Below are 23180 nucleotides of genomic sequence, written 5' to 3' on the forward strand. Positions count from 1 at the left end.
TGTTCAGAGGGGTTCATCCTGCTTTATTTCAGGCTGCAGACCGTGGGATGGTGCTGGAGAAATCGTTGGTGAGGTATGCACTGTTAAAAGGGTTGGGAGCATTTTAGTTAGTGCCCCTAGGTCAAGGGACACTAATCTTAGTGCAGGCCCTAGCCTGCACTAAGTCAAGGGGTGGCAGGTATCATATTGTTTTTCCTTGATTGTATGTACCCAGTTCGTTGTGTGTGTGTATTTTACCCCTCTTGTGATTCTCCCACACTCGCTATAAACTGTGTGTGTGCGTTATCCCTGTTACCATTTCCCTTCTTTGTCCTTTGTAAATAAAATCCTTTCCTGTCAGACTGTGTTCAGAGTCCTTGCCTTCTGAGACCCCGAATCTGTTTCACAACACATCCCCGTTATACCTTCCTCCAATCACCTTAAAATTATGTCCCCTCGTGTTAGCCATTGCCGCCCTGGGAAAACGTCTCCGACTGTCCACTCAATCTATGCTTCTTATCATCTTGTACACCTCTATCAAGTCACCTCTCATCCTCCCTCTCTCCAAAGAGAAAAGCCCTAGCTCGCTCAACCTATCCTCATAAGGTGATCACAAGGAAAGCGCACCAGCGTCTTTACTTTCTTAGGCGGTTAAGGAGATTCGCTTGTCACCGAACACTCGAGCAAACTTCTACAGATGTACTGTTGAAAGTATCCTGACTGTTGCATCATGGTCTGGTATGGCGATTCGAATGCGCAGGAACGTAAGAAGCTGCAGAGAGTAGTGGACTCAGCCCAATACATCACGGGCACATCCCTCCCCACCATCGGTCGTATCTACAGGAGGCACTGCCTCAAGAAGGCAACATCCATCATCAAAGATCCCCACCATCTGGGCCATGCCATCTTCTTGCAGCTGCCATCGGGCAGGAGGTACAGAAGCCTGAAGTCCCACACCACCAAGTTCAAGAACAGCTACTTCCCTTCAACCATTCAGTTCTCGAATCAACCTGCACAACCCCGATCCCTACCTCAGTATAGTAACACTATGACCACTTTGCATTACAATGGACTTTTTTTGTTCTAATTGTGTTCTTTCCTGTATAATATTGTATATTCAGTTTTCAATTCAATTTTTGTTTTGCTTGTGTTTGTTGTGTCTCTAATGCGATGGGCCTGTGATGCTGCTGCAAGTAAGTTTTTCATTGCACCTGTGCATATATGTACTTGTGCATATGACAATAAACTCGATTTGACTTGACTAGACTTGGCAAAAGGATCACGAGGGAAGAGTGGAGGCACAAGGAGACTGCAGATGCTGGGACCTGGAGCAACAAACTAACTGCTGGAGGAACTCAACGGGACAGGCAGCATCTGTGGAGGCAAGGGGACGGTCAAGACCCTGCATCAGGACTGAACAAGGATTGCCTAATGAACAGGATAGTTGGATAACTCCTTCAAAGAGCAATGAGCCGAACAGCATCTGTTGGGGGGAAAGTAATTGTAAATGTTTCAGGTCAAAATTCTGCTGCAGATTTCAGCATCTGCAGTCCCTTGTGTCTCCAACTCTTTCAAAGAGCTGGCTCCACAATTCCATAGGATATAGAGGAAGGCCATTCAGCCCATTGTGATGACTGTCAAAACAGTCCCATTTCCCCATTTATTTCTCTGCAACCTACTCTCTCATGTGCTCATCAACTCCCCAGTTGTTTGCCCACCACCCACCTACACTTGCCATCTCCGACTTGTCTGCTCACTCTCCCAGCCTTTCCTACACTTCCTTGGTGTCTGTTATTGTCCTCTATAAACAACACACTTCACGTCACATGTCACTGATAATAAATCTGACTCTGATTCCTCATGACTTCCTGTCCTCCTCAGAGAACTTCAGTGTTTGAATTAAGTTAGCTAACCCTGAAGACACTCCTGGAGATAGGCTACAGATACAAAAGAACCTATGTTATCATATCCTTTCCCCTCCCCTTCTTATCCCGTTACATCAATGATTAATCCCACCCCTGCAGCAACTTGATCATCAGACATTACTTTTGTCTATAAATAGTTGCAAGGCTAGATAGATTTCACCTCAGCAAAAAAATTCTTATTCCTACATCACCACATGGTGGCAATAGTCCATTAGCTGAATTCTAGAGAGTAAGAACAGATATACTGATCATTTCAAATTTGTAATAGTTCAGCAAGGAATAAGTCAGTCAAAAGTGAAACATAATATTTGTGTACTGTTACTCGAATACTAGCATCAATGGTGGAGTCAGGGACAGGAAAGTGAGTGATTTGGGGAAGGTAGTGTCAGTTTTTCAGTACTCACAACATGGAGAGAGAGAGAGAGAAAAAGAAAGAAAGAAAAGTGGGGGAAAAAGAAATTTGAGGAGAGGGAGAAAGAGAATCACCAGGGAATAGGATTAGGAGACTGAGGTTTTCGGAGGAGTGGGAGAAGAGCCTTATTTTCTCTGGAGAGGCTTAGATTAGATTGCACCAAGGTGCAATGAAATTCCTTGTTTGCATGAAGCTCACAGAGTAAACAGTAAACACTTAATTCCAGCCAATGGTAGTTATATAGATCCCACAATAAATTCTACAATGTTGTTGGCTTCTCTGCTCTACTAAAGTCATTTGCATCTTCCATGATCTTATTTTAAAAGTAAAATACCTAAAGGTCTGTTCAAAAGATTTGCTGTAAGTTTGCAATTATAAAACCTCATCGTTTAATTTGCGCATAACCTCAGCGCGCACCAATTATCACTGCTATTTGACATTGTCACAGAAAGCACTGGATCTGTCTCAACATTGGTCAAAGTAGTCAGCTTGAACATTTCAGTATCATTGATCTGAAGGAAGAAGAGTTCAGGCAGGGGAAAGAAAGGTGGATCTGTTCACGTTGCGGACAACTGACAGGAACTTAGAAATACTCTAAACCCAAAGTTTCATCCCCAAGCCTCAGAAGTTTTTGTTGTCTATGTTTCAGAAGAAAGATTGTCCATTGTCATCAAATTACTTCAGATCTGGCATAGGAAGGATCTCCACATTGTTGTGAAGGTCACCACAGTATTGAAACTTTACTCTGCCACCAGTGCTATTTATCAGATTAGCTAAACCAGTACATTAAGCAAGTTGAATTGTTTCTCAGGGAATATACAAAGCTGCAGAATGATTACCTGTTGACATGCAACCCATCAGTGCAAGCACCTGTTCATGGCAGGCATGGATTCATCAAAGCCCAGCACATAAGCCTGTGGCAGAAGTGCATAGTGAGCCTTTTCATTCAGCTGAGTAGAACAATATGCGTTATTAAGCAATGCCCTAACGGTAGCCAACGTACAGTAGCTTTAATCTGTGGCATTCCCACTAGACCCATTTCAGGATCAAAATCAGAATCAGGTTTATTATCACTGATGTATGTCGTGAAATTTGTTGTTTTGTGGCAGCAGTACAGTGCAAGACACAAAAATTACTATAAGTTACAAAAATAGATAAGTAGTGCAAAAGGGGAATAATGGGGTTCATGGACCGTTCAGAAATCTGATGGCAGAGGAGAAGAAGCTGTTCTTAAAAAGTTGAGTGTGGGGCTTCAGGCTCCTGTACCTCCTCCCCAATGGTACTAATGCGAAAAAGACAATGGACAATGGGCCACTGAGGACCAATTCCTGGAGTGCTGCCTACCAATACCAATGGGTAATCCTCCTCTAGATTCATTTCATTTGGGCCTCTAAATCCACGATGGGCAAGGTATTTATCCAACAAAAGGAGAGGTGCTTCTTAGCTTTACCTTTACTTGTGTACAACAATATATTAGTGTGTTGAAACAGATTCCAGTGTGTCAACAGATCAAACATAGTCTGTGACCATGAGAAACTGCAGAGAGTTATGGACGCAGCTCAGCACATCACGAAAACCAGCCTCCCCTCCATAGACTCTACACTTCTCTGCCTCGGTAAAGCAGTCAACATGATCAAAGACCCCTCCCACCCTGGACATTCTGCCAGTGACAATGGGCCACTGAGGACCAATTCCTGGAGCGCTGCCTACCAATACCAATGGGTAATCCTCCTCTAGATTCATTTCATTTGGGCCTCTAAATCCACGATGGGCAAGGTATTTATCCAACAAAAGGAGAGGTGCTTCTTAGCTTTACCTTTACTTGTGTACAACAATATATTAGTGTGCCAAGGCAGAAGATACAAAAGCCTTAAAGTACATACCACCAGGCTTAAGGACAGCTTCTATCCCACTGTTATAAGACTATTGAACAGACCACTTGTACATTAAGATGGTCTCTTGACCTCATAATCTACCTCATCATGGCCTTGAACCTTATTGTCTGCCTGCACTGCACTTTGTCTGTAACTGCAACACAAAATTCTGCTATTGTTTTTCCCTTGTACTACCTGAATGTACTGATGTGATGAAAAGATTTGTATGGATGGCATGCAAAACAAAGTTTTTCACTATACTTTGGTACATGTGACAATAATAAACCAATTTACCAATGATTGCTTTTTCTTGAATCTATTTGTAATACTGTGAGAACTTCTTCAGCTATAGAACTCTGTTTAACCAATAACCATGAAAGAGGAGGAAGGAAATGAAGAGGAAAACAAAACAACCATTGTCAAGTGAATTGTGTTTTCTTTATATGCCAGTCCTATGAACTTCCTAACTTATTAACAATATGCTCCCAGCTATTTAGCACTGCCTCAACTAATCAATTTGCTGGTATGCCATTAAAAGCAACATTAATAAGTTATTCTTTGCAATTATGCAACATAAATCTTCCACCTTTCATTAATCCCTTTTAAACTCTTGAAGTGCACTTCTCTGTTAATACCTGAATGCACTGTGTAATGAATTGATCCGTATGAACGGTATGCAAGACAGGTTTTTCACTGTACCTCATTACATGTGACAATAATAAACCAACTCCACACTAGCCATTGGGTGAGATTCTATCTCCCTCTATTGTACCCTTTCTGAGCACTAGCTCAATGTTTGGACCAGGTACTTCCACTGAGCCCTTTGATACACCACAGATTTAGGTACCCTTGTTTTTAAATTGTCTCTATGCCAGCACTTCAACTAGTACATTGACTGGTTCTTTCAATCTTGCCATTTTCAATTGTTCTGCAAAACACTATGCAGAAAACTTAGAAGATTCTTAAAGTACTCTTCTGTAATAAAATGTCCCTTCGGTATACACCACCCATAAAGTACATTTGTACTATAAAGGTTACCTTTACTTGGTTGCTCCTTTGCTTATTTCTTGCTGGTGCTGCATGTTTCAACAGCTGCTCACTAGTATTCTCTATCTGATTTCCCAAAGTGAGAGTTCATGTACTGGGAGATGAGGAGTCTTTGATTGATGCTTGTAATGGGCCATCTTTCTCTTGATTCATTGTGCCTTGCTGCATCTTATGTGGCTACTGTGTAAAGAGAAAGGGAAACTAGCTGTGTGGAATGTAGCAAGACCGATATGGTGCAATGCTGTTTATAGATTCAGATTAGTTTATTCTCATATACACAATGAAACTCCTTGCTCGCACAAAGCTCACAGAGTAAATAGATAGAAGTACCTGTGTATTTCTCACCATCCATTGCAGATTAGATTTGGAGGAATACTGAATTCTTGAGGCATCATCAGAAGAGGAGAACTGAAGTCTAGAAGGGATTTCAACATAGGAATGAGAACTTTAAACCTTGAGGACAGAGGAGACGTGAGAGACTACAGATGCAGGAAATCTGGATCAACACACACAGGAGATGGAGGAACTCTGTGGGTCAGGCAGCATCTATGGAGGTAAATGGACAGTTGGCATTTTGGTCAAGACCCATCATTTGTGTGAGAAATAAAGGACCGCAGATGCTGAAATCTAGATCAAAAACACAATGATGCTGGAGGACCTCAACAGGCCAGGCAGCATCCATGGAGAAAAGCAGGCTGAGGGTCCTGACCCAAAACACTGACCGCCTGCTTTTCTCCACTGATGCTGCCTGGCCTGCTGTTCCTCTAGCATCATAGTGTTTTTCACCCATAATTTGTGTGTTGCTTTAAATCATGAGTTGATGGATGAAGAATCAACATAAGTCAATGAGAACCATAGGACTTAGTAATGGTTAGAATATGGCCAGTTTTAGACAAAAGACTTATGAAGAGTGGAAAGTGGCCAAGTGGCCAGGAGAGCATAGAAATTATCTAGAAGTCAGAAAAGAATGAATGAAGGTTCCAGCAGTAGGTTGCCTGAGGCAGGAGCAGAGAAGGGCAATGTTGAGTTGGAAATAGGCCTTTTTCTGGGGATAAGGATATAGGTGGTAATTTAGCTCAAGCTCACATGGTATGGGTCATCACAAGGCAGTGGCTGGGGAGTACCTAGTGTCAGAGGTCAAAGACAACAGCTTTAATGGGAGGAAATTGAAGCTCATCCAGGGGCAGATAAAATATTTTTTAAAAACTGCAAGTGCTGGAACCATGTCACAAAAATAGAAAATGCAGGAAATAGTCAGCAGACCAGGCAGCATCCGTGGAAAGAGAAACAGAGTTAGCACTGCAGATGAATGAGCTTTCATCAGACATTGGAAAAGTCTGAATCCAAAAGGTTTGAGGTTACAGAGAGTGCAAAGGACAAAGAGAATGTCCAAGGGAGACCAAACTGATGGTGGTGCTGGCTGAGAGGTGGTGGTTAAATGCATTTGATCTGTCTGGAGATGTAGATAAAAATAGGTGAATGAAGATAAGAGGAGAAAGATAATAAAATCTTGGAAGTGTGAGACAATTTTTATCAGCCTGTAACTTTAACTCTTGTTTTTCTCTCTCCACAGATGCTGCTTGGGCGTGGTGGCTATTTCCAGCATTCTCTTTAATTGCAGATTTCCAACAACAGAAAGAGAAAACAAAATGCTGGAACTGAGATACAAAACACAACAGTTCCTGGAAATCCGAAATAAAAGAGCATGCTAGAAATACCCACCTCGTCGGACTGCATCTGTGGAGAGATTAAAAACGTAGTTAATGTTACAGAGTGATGATCTTTCACAAGAACAGGTCAGTTCTGACAAACTGGAAGGCTGGTTATCTGAAATTGTTGAACTCGACTTTGAGTTCCAAGGTCTGTGACATGCCTAGTCTGAAGATGAGGCATCCTTCCTCATATTTACATAAAACTTCATGGGAACAGTATAACAGGATGCTGAAAAAGCAGGCTGTCACCCTATAAGCAGTCAAAGAGTCAACAGAGATGGCGAGGTAGAGCCAAGTGTCTCAGCCAATATGTAGAACCAATGTCTTTTCATATGCTGATGTTGTCAAGAAATAATATGCAAATGAGAAATAGGAAGGGGGTCAAGCTTAGGCAATTGGGGGAGTGCAGGATAAAGATGAGATATCTTTATTAGTCACATGTACATCGAAACACACAGTGAAATGCATCTTTTGCATAGTGTTCTAGGGGCAGCCTGCAAGTGTTGCCACGCTTCCGGCACCAACTTAGCATGCCCACAACTTCCTAACCTGTACATCTTTGGAATGTGGGAGGAAACCGCAGTACCCGGAGGAAACCCACAGAGACACAGGGAGAACATACAAACTCCTTACAGACAGTGGCCGGAATTGAACCCGGGTCACTGGCACTGTAAAGCATTACACTAACCACTACACTACTGTGATGAGAAACCATTGCAGGAGGTCCTCTAGCAAGAGTCAGCACACTATTTTAAGTCTTCATTAGTACAAAATTCTACATAACTTTGGCACAATAAATTACTAAACTGTCATGATTTTGTACACAACTTCTAAGAAATCACTAATTTACGTTAATCAAAAATGGAAATGGCTCTGCGGAGAAATAAATTTTTTTTTATGGACAAGTGAAATCAAACATATTTCTCAGGAAATAAGTATATTTATTTGAATACAAACAAGAACAGTTGAAATCCTCCACTAATTGGTCCGGATAAAGAGAATGTTCTTTTAAGAGTTAATTGTGTGAAATAAGTTTAATTAAAAACAACACAAAAATGTAAAGGTTTTATTTGGAAGATTGTTCATTCAGTAGAATAAATAAATGAAAATGTACATCTCAATATTTGTTGTAAGAACAGATATGATTAATATTTACAGCTTGTGTCAGCAAAGTACAGCAGTTAATTGCTTACCATAGAGTTCAGAAACCACTATGTCTAATGTGATCAAAAATGGGGAAAAATGAACACGGGGAATAGAAATATTTTTCCCAGGGAACCAGAACCTGATGGCATTCATCGCAGAACAATGATAAATCATGCATCATCACGTCCATGTACGTATTATTACCCAAAGCTAATTTTAAGATGTCATTTTAATAATCCTTAAATACATGAGTGTTTTCTCATATTGTGCTTAAGTCAAGAGTGACATGTTTATATATTAGTGTATTTCCTTTGAAACTTGAACTGAACATGAACTCACGATTGTCTGTCAACACGAATGTAAACGATCGTGGAGCCTGGATATTAAGTTCCTGGAATTTTACAAATTTGTTTTTCTTGGTTTCCCAGCGGTAGACCTGGGTGAAGGAATAATCACTGCCAAGAATGGCATACTGCCAGCCATTTATTCGCAGAGGCTGAAAGACCATGGCACCACGCGATGGAAAGGTCTGCTTTTCCACAAACCTGGAGGTCTCCCATTTCATCACCTTGGAGTCTCCGATGAACCTGGTAAGGCAAATGTAAATATCATCCTTGACCACAAAATGTTTCACTGCATACACGTCCTCCATCTCAGGGATATCGGTGCGCCACACAAACTGCTTCTGGTTTTTGTTCCACTGGAATATGACAGGACGCTGGGAGCTACTTGACAAGATTAAGTGTGGTTTATTAGCTATTTCAAGGTACTCCACATCTGTGTCTCTGAACCAGGAGTGCAGACTCTGATGGGAGTAGAATCCATTCCCATTCCACTTGTACACTGTAGTTGACCCAGCCTTTGAGGTGTCTGCTATAACAAAGTACCACTCTCCTTCTATTTTGAATGTCTCAATGTCATTCGGTTTCCTGATTTTAATGTTGTCTACGTCTTGCATCTTGATGAACTTGTTGGCAAAACTATCCCTCTTATAGATGTGAGAGCCACCGAATAACTGGGCCATAACAACAAACAGCTGGTCATCAATAATCAGTGGCTTGCAGAACACAGTGGAGCTGCCTGCATCGAGAGAAGGAATGTTAGCCAGAGAAGACATAATCTAACACCACTATCATACCTCAAGCTATTACATTTTATATAAATTCCAAGTTTAAATGCACAGAGTTAGAGCATACATTTCTGGCCATAGATTTTAATATAAATAAGTGGCATAGAATTGAAGGCAGAAGAATTAAAAGGAGGTATTCCTCACTCAAAATGTGGTGAGGTTCATTATCGGCAACAACTCTGAATGTTCTCTGGTTCTATCATAATCTTGCCTACGATGAAGAGATTTAATCACTAGTAAAAATTGTTTTGGCTGGACTTGTTTTCTTAGGAGCAGAGGAGGCAGATGGTAGATTTAATGAAGGTACATGAAACTTATGAGAGGCCTTAAATGGGATGAACAGGAGGACCTAACAATAACTAGCTTTAGAATAATGATGGAGATGAGGGGGGATTTTTTCTCTTCTCTTGGATCTGCCGCCTGTGGAGGTGGAGTCATTGAATGTATTTAAAGGCGAGTCATCAGACACATTTAAACGATGAGCGATTCCAGGGGTACGAGGAGAGAAAGGGAAAGTGGAGTTGAGACCAGCTGTGAGCTGTTGAATGATAGAGCAGACTCATCAGGCTGAGTGGCCTACTCCTGCTCGTGTTCCTTAACTTGTTTTAAAAAATTAAATGGCATAGAGTTTAAGGTAGAAGAATTAAAATTTGGTGAGGATCTGGAACTTACTGCCTGAAAGAGTGGCAAAAGCAGAAACCCTTGCCTCATTTTAGAAGAACTTGGTTAAGTTGTGGGGTGAAATATGGAAAACAGGATTGGCCTGAAAAGCAAGAAGCAAACAGCTGGAGAACTCAGCAGGTCGAGCAGCATCTGTGGAGGCAGAGGGGTAGTCGACGTTTCGGGTCGAGACCCTGCATCAGGACCCCAGTGGCCTCAATAGTTCTGTTACAGCCAACAATCGACATGATGAGCCGAATACTCTGCTGTGTCACAAATTTTCTACGATCTTGAGGTTCCTAGAGTGTTAAGGGGGAGAAGACTATAATATTAAAAACAACAGCTTGCATTTATGTATGTAGGAAACTGTCCAAGGAACATCATCAGACAAAATTCAATCCTGAACCACGTAAAGAAATAGCAGGACCAAAAGCTTGGGCAAAGAGGGAAGCTTTTTGGAGCAACTTAAGATAAAGGTAGAGATCCACTGCAGGGGAATTTCAGACACAAGGACTAGGAGGTGTTGACACAGCAGTTAACGGTAGCGCAGTGAAAACTGAAGACCTTGAACAGAGCGATCTCAGACAATCTGGCCACAAACAGAACAGGTAACAGCGCTGATAGTTGTTTCCTAGAACTGATGGTCCATACCAATAATGTTGTCATAGTTTCTGAAAACCATCTCCACATGATCCCATTCAAAAAAACTGCACTTCCCCACAATAGGCTGAGCGATGACGACATTGGCATCATTCATGAAGGTGAAGGCTTCAATCGAAAGAGACTGAAATGGTAGGGTCTGATCCACAGCAAACTCTACGAGATGAAAGGGGAAAGGTAACCGCTGGGGGTTAGTTAATGCATCAATCAGGTTTCACCACTTCAATCTGATAAAGTGGTTTGTCGCAATCACCTGTTGTTATGCAGTCAAATTCCTTCAGTGAAAGGTTATTAATTTTACGACCCTGATACTCCACCGGACTGGCACAGTAGATCTGATCAACCGTTGCATTTGTACTGCTTAACCATTCCACCAGCCACTTCAGTTTGCAGCCACAGTGAAAAGAATTCCCTCTAAGATCTCTGCAATTAAAAATAATTCCTAATAAGAAATTTTCTTTAGAGATTCATAGTTAATGAAGCAACAAACACACTGTCCCTGTACTTGGAAGTAGGTACAGAGTTCATTTTGCAAATGGCACACTTGAAAGCTCAGAGCTAGAGTACTCCTTGCATTTCAGTATGTTAACTAAACTTAATTCCTTTCATAATTTTAGATGTCTAAATGCATCCTAGTGGAATCTGGGATGGTGAACAAGGGAACCAGGATCTCAACAAAACAGGGAATGACAGACAAATGCAAATAGCCTTGGTCAAGGGCTGGGGAATGTTGAGTGCCCCATTCTCTGTAGACAGGGAAATGATACTACACCAAACCAAGACTAGAAATGACAATTTTGGGCCAAGGCAGCTGAAACAAATGGTGGAGCAATTAAAATAGGAGTTGTGTAAGAGGGCAGGAAGACAGTAGAGATTTCAGAGAGTTGATGTATTCGAGAATATTGTGCAGATAAAGAAGGGCAAGTTGGAGAAAATTTCTGCTCGTCCAATATAGGAGTCAGACAAGAGGTGTGTCAAATTAAGGGCTGTGGAGGGATCAATTGAGGTAATATTAGCTAGAGTTAAAAGACTATGAATGAGAAATAAAATGGGTCCAAGGATAAAATTCAGAGGCAACTGTTCAGGAGTGGGAAGAGAAACCATTGAAGATTGTACAGTTGTGACTCAATAGGCGAGTAAGGTACAAAGACCCAGCGAGAAGTCATGGAAAGACAGTGGAGGGGGATGATACTGAAGGCTGTGGATAGGCTAAGAATGATGAGGAGCAACTGTTTACCACAATCATGGTCAAACTAGTATAAACATGGACACAAACCTTAAGAAGCTTCACTGTATAAAGAAGAACAGAGACATCACATTAGTTCACAAAACAAATACAGAGATCACCAGCAGCCTATCTTAATCAATAAAGAGTTTGCCATCAAGGTCCAGCAGTCAATGAAGATCATCCAGCTGTCTGCTCACATCTTCATTTGCCAGAAGAGAATTAGCACAAGCTGGTTATTCTGATCTCAGCAAATGGGATTCAAAAGGCAGGCAAAACCTACAATCTGACTTCATCCCAGGGCGAGATAGAGACTTAAAATAACAGAAAAGGAAACCTGGCAATGTGTAAAGTGGGCTGTCCTTTCGCTATCAACCTTATTGCACCACCAGTTTCAATCCCATTCTACCAGAGATTAAAATACATCGGATAACATGTACAAAAGCAAAATGCTGCAGATGCTGGAAATCTGAAACAAAATATAGAAAACGTTGGAAATGCTCAGCAGGTCAGGCAGTATCTATGGAGGTAAAAGCAGAGTAAATGTTTCAGGTTGATGACCTTTCATCAGAACTAGAAAGCTCCAATGAGAAAGCTCTCTGCTGGACCTGCTGAGTATTTCAAGTACTTTGTTTTATTTTAGTCATTTAAAGTATTATCTAGCATTATCGCTAAGAAAATCATAATTACAGGTAATTCTTACACATTAGTCAAAGCATCCAGCCCTTTGAATACATCCTTTGGAAGTGTTTGAAGGTTGTTATTTGCCAAGCTTCTGTCAAAATAAAATGGTAAAATTCTGTTAACGTTAATTGCTTTGAACATTATATTTAACTATGACATGATGCACTGTCTGACAAGTCTAAAACTGGGAGACCAGTTTTGGGACACATTGCTTTTAAGGAACAGAAATGCAACTGCCCTGGCTGCAGCAGCCTCATTATTTCCTTCCTGCATCTTGCAACCTCCTGCATTGTCTGCTGAGAAACTTTAGTGCACCCCCAAGGTGCATTGGATATGCACAACAGCAGAGCCCAACCATTGTTTCGATCATTGGTCTTAAATCATTTCTCATATTTTCTTATGACAGAAGGACTTCAGAACAACTCCACCAATCCCATTCCCCCACTTATTTCCAATAACCTATTCTCTCTCACATGCCTATCAGCTCCAGTTGGAAATCTTTCTCCAAAAACTTCAAGGCCTAGACTTTTGGAGCTAAAACAAAACTGCATGAATCCTCTTTTCCAAAACTGGGGCTCAGGAGCAGGGTAGCCAAAGGACCTGCCCTGTGCTGTGGGAGAAAAGCACAAGGTTCTGATGGAGGGAGAGAATTGGGAGATGAGCACTCAACATTGTGGGAAGACTCGCACTTGTTGTTAGGGGATTCAGAGAGAGACTGGCACTTGGTGTTGGGTAGGCAAAGGAAAGCTAGACAGCTCTGTCATCAACTTTTTGGGATAGACCAGCATTGTGTTGGGGAGTTTAGGGGAGAGAATTGCATGGTCTTGTAGGGTTTGGGAGAGAGACCAGCATTTGGTATTGGGGAAGTACAAGTGGAGGTTGAGCTTAGTGTTGGGGGCACAGTGGAGACACAATGTTGGCGTTAATTGAGGGAAAGGCTGGCACTTGGTACTGGACGGTACAGGGAGAAACTGCCACTTGGTGTTGGGGATATGGGCAAGAAACCAGCATGATGTTGAAGGGTTCAGCAGAGAGTCTGACACTTGATATTGATGGGGGCTACAAGTTGGCACTTGATGTTGGTGGATACATGGGGAGGGACTAACATTTAGGATTCTGAGGTGGTTGCGGGAGATACTGCCGATTGGTGCAGGGGATGAAGAGACCAGCACAATATGTTGGCTGTTTTGGGTATGACCAGGGCTTGGTCCTGTGATCAGTTAGAGAGAATGAACTCCTGGTGCTGGGGACACTGAGGTTCCAGACCATCGCATCTAAATTCACTCAACCAGTGACCCGGGTTCAATCCTGACCTCAGGTGCTGTGTAGAACATAGAACATTACAGCACAGCACAGGCCCTTTGGCCCACAATGTTGTGCCGACACTTTATAGTGATCTAAGATCTATCTAACCCTTCCCTCCCACATAGCCCCCCATTTCTCTATCATTCATGTGACTAAGAGTCTCTTAAATATCCCTAATGTATCTGCCCCCACAACCTCTGCCGGCAGTGCGTTCCACACACCCACCACTCTGTGTTAAAAAAATTGCCTCTAACATCCCCCCATACCTTCCTCCAATCACCTTAAAATTATGCCCCCTTGTGCGAGTCATTTTTGCCCTGTGAAAAAGTCTCTGATTGTCCACTCGATCTATGCCTCTTATCATCTTGCACACCTCAATCAAATCACCTCTCATCCTCCTCCTCTCCAAAGAGAAAAGCTATCAACTATATCAACTCAACCTATCCTCATAGGACATGCTCTCCAATCCAGGCAATATAGTGGTAAATCTCCCCTGCACTCTCTCTAAAGCTTCCACATCCTTCCTATAATGAGGCGACCAGAACTGAACATAATACTTCAAGTGTGGTCTAACCAGAGTTTAACAGAACTGCAACATTACCTCGTGGCTCTTGAACTCAATACCCCAACTAATGAAGGCTTCTTAACAACCCTATCAACCTGCGTGGCAACCTTGAGGGATCTATGGATGTGGACCCCACGATCCCTCTGTTCCTTCACACTGCAGGGTCCTGCCATTAACCTTGTCTAAGTTTGCACGTTCTCCCAGTGACCGCAAGTGTTTCTTCCAGGTGCCCCATTTTCCTCCCACATCCCAAAGACATGCAGGTTGGTGTGTTAATTGGCCATTGCAAAATGCCTCTAGCGTAGGTGAGGGGTAGAATCTGGGGAATTCATGGGAATGTGGGGAGAACAAAAAACAGGATTGGTGGTTGATGGTAAAGTGGTTGTGAAGGGCCACAGGACCTGTTTCCGTACTGTCTCTCTCTATGACTTTAAAATAACTGCATTGTGCAATGGAATTTCAAGGCAGTTCTTTTTCTAATTCATGCTTTCCTACATGTCACTATTTCATAACCCTTTACTTCCCAAGTCTTCTGTTCCTCCAACACTTCAACTAAAATGTTGGCATCATCTAATTTCTTGATTCATCTTGTTTTCTGTCCAAGTGTTTTCAACCTTGGCAGTGCTTTAGCCTACATGCAGGTTGGCCAATCAAAAATAGCAGATATTATCAGTGAGAGAATTCAAAGCAGTAATCCAATCTCTATCCATGGATAACTATAATCTATGCCTACGTAACCTTTGTAGTTTGCAAAGCCCTTTAAAGCTCTTGATTGGATTACCACTTAATAATTAAGCATATCCTTTACACATCATAATACCATCCATTATGCCAGTAAGAGGGCAAAAGTGTTGTGGAAACTATATGAGATTGTGGCAATTTATTGCCTTTGACTGAGACAGTTCACCATGATCTCATTGGAACTTCACCCAAGGTTAACACTGTAAAATAACCTTAACTCCTAATTATGGTTATTTTAACCAGCCTCGTTCGCAAATCCTGTTGAGGGTTGGACAGGAAGCTCAAGCAACACTAGACTGGTTCCAATTCTAAATCTGACTGTCAATTTCAAGTCCTAACAAGCTTGTCAGATAGTATGACCTGTGTCAAAAATGAACCAGATCTCATCAGGTACAACAAACGAGCACAACTTCAATAAGAGAAAAAGTAAAACCAATACTTCAAAGCATAGACTGTAAGCATAACATCATTCATCTATTTGGAAGAAGCACATTACCCAATAGTAAAATATAAGTTACTATTGATTATCAGTAAAAATACTAGGTAGCAGAAGTGAACAAAAATACCCTTGTTTCTCTGTTTAAATATGAGCAGTAGAGCAGTAACGGCAGGAGTTTTTGGGAGTAATTCAGAAGACGCAGGATCAGTTCATCCCAAAGAAGAGGCATTCTAAAGGGAGGATGAGGCAACCGTGGCTAACAAGGAAAGTCAAAGACAGCATAAAAGCAAAAGAGAGGGCACACAATATTGCAAAAATTAGTGGGAAGCTAGAGGATTAGGAAGCTTTTAAAAACCAACAGAAGGCAACTAAAAAAACAATAAGGGGAGAAACAATGAAATATGAAGGTAAGCTAGCCAATAATATAAAAGAGGATACCAGAAGTTTTTTCAAATATATAAACAGTAAAAGAGTGGGCATCGGACCACTGGAAAATGACAGAGAGGTAGTAATGGGGAACAAAGAAATGGCAGACAAACTGAGTAAGTGTTTTGCATCTGTCTTCACTGTGGAAGACACCCAGCAACATGCCAGAAATTTGAGAGTCAGGGGGCAGAAGTGAATGCAGTCACTATTACTATGGAGAAGGTGTTTGGGAAGCTGAAAGGTCTGAAGGTGGATAAGTCACCTCGACCGGATGGACTACACCCCAGGGTTCTGAAAGAGGTAACTGAAGAGATTGTGGAGGCAGTAGTAGTGATCTTTCAAGAAGCACTAGATTCAGAAATGGTTCCAGAGGACTGGAAAATCGCAAATGTCACTCCACTCTTTAAGAAGGGAGGGAGGCAAAAGACAGGAAATTATAGGCCAGTTAATCTGACTTCAGTGGTTGGTAAGATGTTATCCACTATTAAGGATGAGGTTTCGAGCTACTTGGAAGCACAGGATAAAATAGGCTGAAGTCAGCATGGTTTCCTTAAGGGGAGATCTTGCCTGACTTATCTGTTGGAATTCTTTGAGGAAGTAACAGGAAGGATAGACAAAAGAGAGTCGGTGGATATTGTTTACTTATATTTTCAGAAGGCCTTTGACAAGGTGCTGCACATGCGGCTGCTAAACAAGATAGGAGCCCATGGTATTACAAGAAAGGTACTAGCATGGATAGAAGATTGGCTGACTGGTAGAAGGCAAAGAGGGGGAATAAAGGGGGCCTTTTTTGGTTGGCTACCAGTGACTAGTGGTGTTCCGCAGGGGTCAGTGTTGGGTCTGCTACTTTTCACGTTATATGTTAATGACCTGGATGACGGAATTGATGGCTTTGTGGCCAAGTTTGCAGATGATACAAAGATAGGCAGAGGGGCAGGTAGTTGTTGAGGAAGCAGGGAGCCTGCAGAAGGACTTGGACAGGTTGGGAGAATGGGCAAAGAAGTGGCAGATGGAATATAGTGTAGGGAAGTGCATGGTCATGCACCTTGGTAGAAGGAATAAAGGCATTGACTATTTTCTGAACGGGGAGCAAATTCAGAAATTGGAGGTGCAAAGGAACTTGGGAGTCCTAGAGCAGGATTCCCTAAAGGTTAATTTGCAGGTTGAGTCGGTAGTAAGGAAGGCAAATGCAATGTTAGCATTCATTTAAAGAGGACTAGAATATAAAAGCAAGTATGTAATGCTGAGGCTTTCTAAGACATTGGTCAAACCACATTTGGAATATTGTGAGCAGTTTTGGGCCCCATATCTAAGGAGGGATGTGCTGGCATTGGAGAGGGTCCAGCAGAAGTTTACAAAAATGATCCCAGGAATGAAAGGGTTAACATGAGGCGCATGTGATGGCTCTGGGCCTGTACTCACTGGAGTTTAGAGGGATGAGGGGGGATCTTATTGACACCTCCCGAATATTGAAAGGCCTGGATAGAGTGGACGTGGAGAGGATGTTTCCAATAGTGGTAGAGTCTAGGACCAGAGGGCACAGAATATAAGGATGTCCCTTTAGAACAGAGATAAGGAGGAATTTCTTTAGCCTGAGGGTGGTGAATCTGCAGAATTCATTGCCACAGATGGCTGTGGAGGCCAGGAGATTGATAGGTTCCTGATTAGTAAGGGTGTCAAAGGTTATGGGGAGAAGGCAGGAGAATGGGGCTGAGAGGGAAAAATCAATCAGCCATGATCGAATGGCGGAGCAGACTCGATGGGCCAAATGGCCTAATTCTGTTCCTATGTCTTATGGTCTCTGCAAAGCAGTAAGTTTTAATGGAATGTATTTGAAATTTAAGAGCAAGGATACTAGCTCTGGTTGGGCGTATTCCAAGAAGTTACAACCTCCCTGCTTAGTCAAACAGCCTTAGTACTTTTAAATTTAATCAATAACAATGTTTAAACAAATTGAAATCAATTCATTAATTTTAATGCGCCCATGATTTTTCTCCTGGGTTGTCTGTGACCAGGAGATCAATCCTCATTTCTTAAAGTCTTTAGTGCAACCCTGGGAGGTCAACAACACAACTCACGAGCAAGTTTGAAGCTATTCATTCATTCCCTCCCATCTCTTGTTCTATGCTGCTGTGACAACAGAGGTGCAATTAATTAATTCCACTGGCCATACTGTTACAGCCTGAGAAAATAAAAAGTGCTGATGGAAATTATAATCGGGCAATGGAAACGTGTTCCGCTTCAGTTACAATTCTTCAATAAGGGTGAGTGTCCTTGTCCCAAGCATAGACTATCTGATTGTGCAAAACCATGGTCATTTTAGACCTACAGATTGCATTACAAAGGTTAGCCATGAGGGAGAGAATATGACCTGTTAGCTTATCCCTCCCGTCCTTTACACGCTAGACGGTATTGATTAGTGCCTTCAGTTCCCTATAACTGGAGCTATCAATCAGGGCAAGACCATAAAGGGGCAGAAAACCAATTAAGAGACAAATGCTGGGATCGCTGGTCTGGGTCACACTATCACCGTTGTTAATGGCTGCTTGCTCCGTATTAGATTGAACATACAGCTCTAAAACTGGCCACTTACTGTCCACGAGCCTCCACTGAACCTACATCTCACCAAAAATATCCTTCTGTGTCTCCCTCCCTCCCGCACACACCTAACTTCCTTTTAATGTTGTTTGTTAAATAACAAATCATATTACTGAGATTTTGTAAACAGAAAAACAAGTCTTGCAGACTCCAATACAGCCCTTGAATTCATTTAGTTAAAAAAACACTGTAATTTAGTGAAATTTAGTGAAACTATTAGGAGTTCACACACTTCCACTGAGTGAATAATTTTATCTTTTGAAGTCTTGTGTTATATGTTGACATCTATTTCTTATATTTCTCATTTCCCAGCAATTGGCTAAAGAATCATTTACATCTAGCCATGCATTTGCACTCTGTCAAAAAGTCACTGTTTATCAGGGCTGTTTACATTTTTCTCCCAAATCATTACTTTTTTGGCACTCAAGAAGTTTCCTTCTATCAATGATTTTAAATAAAACACCATTAGAATCAATATGTAGTCAACAGGACTAAATGGCAGGAGGGGTGTACAACAGGCAGCTGATCACCAGCTATGTTTAGGCCTAATGACAAAGGTGAAATTTTACCCCAGGGAGACTGTAATAAATTTGAACTTCTTTGTTATCCATCCCACTAACGTAGAAACCAGAAATTCAAATGAAAAGACTATTGCTGCACGATGATATATTGTTGAGGAGATGCTGATCCAAAGTCTGGCCCCTTTAAAACTAACTCATCTTTAACAATTTCATTCCATGAACAACAACATGTAGTAGAATGTTCTCAAAGGATCAGACAAAATGTTTCTGAAAGCTGAAAGCAAGAAGTAGCAAGATAGAAAAAAGCTAACTAGAAAAACATTTGGCAAGAAAATCTTTGATGCAAGTCATAAAAACTCTATTTGAAAAACACAAGTTAATATTTTAAATTGTCACATTCCTGAAGAGAAGACTTTCTGTAAAGGTCATCACCCCACCCTCTTAAGCAATATTTAATTTCCTCTGTGCCTCTGATCAAGACTGGTAGACAATGGTGGTTTTCCCCTGCAAATGAACTCACATCCATTTCAAACTGGGATTGAGAGTCTCCCACTAATTTTACATTCAAAAGAAGCAGTGATTCTGAGAGTTTATGGATCAGCTACCAATTCCCTGCTGTAGTTCCAGTGAAGAGCTGGCATAAACCCCAGGAGAGTAATGTAAACAGGTGGGGAAGAATGATAAGTCTAGATAACAAGGGGGAAAGAGAGATGGAAAACGTGAACAAAGGGAGAGAGATCGTGGGTATAACACCTGGCTTCATCTGCCCAGCAATCACATACCTATCCACCTGGGTTTCTTCCCCCTTGGTTCACCTTTCCTATCACCTCCCCCACCTGGTTCCATCTGACCATCACCCCTCTCTTATCTGGTTCCACCTATCAGCTGCCAGCCTTTGTCTCTCCCTTCCCCTCCTCTACCTGGCTCCACCTGCCCATCATCCCCTCCACATCTAGTTCCACCTATCACCTGCCAGCCTGTCTCACGCCTCCCTCTCACTTCTAGATACTGGCCATCTTCCCTCTACACTCTCAGTCCTGACGCAAGGTCTCGACCCAAAATGTCGGCATCCCTTTGCCTCCACAGACGCTGCTTGACCAGCTAAGTTCTTCCAGCAGTTAATTTTTTTTTGCTCCAAATTCCATCATCTGCCGTCTCTTGTGTCTCCATTCACCAGGATGTTGTTTGCTTGCTGTGTATGAGCTATAAGGAGAGTTTGGACAAACTTGGATTGCTTTTTCTGGAGGGAGACCTGATAGAAGTATTTAAAAATATGAGAAGCATTGATATACACTCTTTCCCAGGATGGAAATGTCAAATACTAGAGGACACAGCTTTAAGGTGAGAGGGGGGACAGTTTAAAGGGGATAGGCAATGCAAATTGTTCAGCACAACTTTGTGGGCCAAAGGGCCTGAATTGTGCTGTAGGTTTTCTATGTTCTAAATTTTTTTTTAAACCCACAGAGAGTTGTAGGTGCCTGGAACATGCTGCCAAGGGAGGTGGTAGAAGCAGATACAAAGCAATGTTTAAGAGACATTTAGACAAACACATGAACAGGTAGGGAATGGAGGGATACAGACCACGTGCAGGAAGATGGGATTAGTTTGGATTGGCATCATGGTCAGCACAGACATGGTGGCCCGAAGGGCCTGTTCATGTGCTGTACTGTCCTGTGTTCAGTCTCACACTGTGTTAGGCAGAAAACCAGTGGAACTTTGAGAGAAATCGCAATAAACTGATGTCTTTCAGCCTCCATGCTGTCTCTCCAGATGTTCCACTGATCTTCCCCCAGAGGAAATTCCAGCTGAACAGTTTTAACAATCCACAGATGAACTTAAAGAGAACAATAAACTTGAACTTTATGTGAGGTGAATTGGAATGGAAATAATTTATTTCACTGTTTGTGCTCCAACTGAACTTATCTTGGCCAAATGGACTTTTTTATGCCGTTTGTATAATTATTCCTAACTGCACTTAGATAGTACGTAACATTATGATGGGTTATTTTGATTTTGTACTTTACCTGTGTAACAGCAGTAAACAAAGATGTGAAAGAAATTTCATTGATTTCACCATAACTGAACGGCACATTATTGGCAGCTATTAATACGTATAGATTACTTCAATTTCTCAAACATTTATAATTATGGCACAAAATATAACACATAGGTTGCGCTGAATGAGAAAGGATATACTTACAGGTGAATAAGAGATTTCAGTCCTCGAAAAGCATACCTGGAGATGGACTGGATTTTATTGTTTTCTACAAACCTGGGAGAAAGATTGGCATTTCAGTATCATTCTTGGTGGCACTCAACTACTACATAGTGTGGATGAGTCCAGAGTTGTCAGTTACTTACAGATACTCAAGCTGAGAGAGACCAAGGAAGGCATCATCCCCAACAGTATCAAACGAGTTGGAAGTAAACAAGCTGTCAGGAAAAGAATCAAAAGGATAGTAATTTTTCTTTTTAGAAGGTATGTTACATCATTATTGTTGCTGATAATAGGCATGTAATTCACTGTAATATGCACTGTTTAAAAAAGGAGGGAGATCAATCTTGTCTGAAAGGGTGGTGAAAACACATTCAATGCGTAATGGAGAAATAGGCACATAATGTCCTAGTTATTTGTGATGTTGCGAAAATTGAAGATGTTGCATCATCAGGCCCTATTGCAATGGACATTTTGTCCAACCGTTGACCCTGCGTTTCATAACGTCACCAATAATCTGCTCCAGAGGTCTCTGGCCTCTCTCTCGGCTGTTCCCCCGGGTCTCCAACCTCTTTCTTGGCCCTTCCCAGGGTCTATAACTTCATCTTAGCCATTGTCAGGAATCTCCCTCTTGGCCCATTCTTGGGCATCCTCTTGGTCTCTAACCTCCTACTCTAATGACTTTAGCAAATCATTCTAATTAACATCAAGTAAGTATTACTTCTCCGCAATTACGTTGGTCTTGTCCACGTCACAGCCACAAGTTTTTTGAAATGCAGCTCACAGTTTGGGTAGGGCAAAACTTGCAAAGAGAATTTCAGGATTATTGAAAATAAGCAGAGGTATTCTGATCAATTGGATCACTCCTTCAAAAGCACAAGTGCAATGGGCAGAATGGACTCCTTATGAGCAGGATGAGCCAGCATATACCACCAGGCTCAAGGACAGCTTCTATCCAGCTGTTATAAGACTATTGAACGGTCCCCTAGTACAATAAGATGGACTCTTGACCTCACAATCTACCTTGTTATGACCTTGCACCTTACTGTCTACTTGCACTGCACTTTTTCTGTAGCTGTTACACTTTATTCTGCATTCTGTTATTATTTTACTTTATACTACCTTAATGCACTGTGAAATGAATTGATCTGTATGGATCGTATGCAAGACAAGTTTTTCACTGTACCTCAGTACAAGTGACAATAACAAACCAATTCCAATTTCAATTCTATCATCCCCAACAAGGTCACTGCTGGGAAACAGTTCCATATTTTGATACCAAAGATCAACATCAAAGGCTTCCAAATCAGATGCAACAAAACCATGTAGGCAGCTAAAAGTCTCTTACCACATCATTTCACTTTAAAGTAACATGAGCTGACCGGGCTTACTGAATGACTGCCATTTCCTGTGTCAAAATGACTTCTCTGATGGAGCTGCCTATTTGGTGCCAAGTTAATGGATATTCTGTTTCATCTCTCCCAAATCTCTGGAAGAAAGAATGGTTATTCTCCTGGTATTGCCAGCTCAGGCAAATTTAAAATCACAAGCGGCACTTGGTCAACACCCTCTGAACATTAATTATTTCTGTGCTGCTTTTAGACAACAGAATTTATAGCAACTGCAATCAAAGATTGTAATCTAAACATATTTAAAGTGGAGGTATATACATTATTGAAAGACTGAGGAATTGAGGGCATGGGGATCTGGCATAAGAGAGGGGTTGAGGCCAGCACAAATCAACCATGATCATGTTGAATGGCGGGGCAGTCGAGGGGCCGAGTGGCCTACTCCTGCTCCTCTTTTCCTTGTGTTATGGTTTTGTAGCTGCAACAGTGACCTACTGTAGTGACACCACAATTGTAGGATTATTTCTTTACTTCATATATTACTTTTTCTTTATAGGATAACAGAAAG

At 41.7% G+C, this 23180-nt stretch overlaps 2 protein-coding genes across 2 annotated transcripts in view; one reads left to right on the forward strand and one right to left on the reverse strand.

The window, feature by feature from the left end:
• The window catches only part of LOC127574209 (melanocortin receptor 5-like), a 286745-nt gene that overhangs the window by 140451 nt on the left and 123114 nt on the right, over positions 1–23180 (forward strand). The window lies entirely within an intron of this gene.
• Positions 7916–23180, reverse strand: part of LOC127574211 (leucine-rich glioma-inactivated protein 1-like) — a 33135-nt gene continuing 17870 nt past the window's right edge. The window contains exons 3-8 of the mRNA XM_052023010.1: positions 21410–21481; positions 21249–21320; positions 12473–12544; positions 10798–10967; positions 10536–10700; positions 7916–9175 (exon numbers count right to left, since the gene is read on the reverse strand). Of these exons, the coding sequence (XP_051878970.1) occupies positions 8355–9175; positions 10536–10700; positions 10798–10967; positions 12473–12544; positions 21249–21320; positions 21410–21481 (1372 nt within the window). The 3' untranslated portion in view covers positions 7916–8354. The remainder of the gene's footprint in view (positions 9176–10535; positions 10701–10797; positions 10968–12472; positions 12545–21248; positions 21321–21409; positions 21482–23180) is intronic.

This window comes from Pristis pectinata, chromosome 9 (assembly GCF_009764475.1).
Source record: "Pristis pectinata isolate sPriPec2 chromosome 9, sPriPec2.1.pri, whole genome shotgun sequence".
NCBI classification, from domain to species: Eukaryota; Metazoa; Chordata; class Chondrichthyes; order Rhinopristiformes; family Pristidae; genus Pristis; species Pristis pectinata.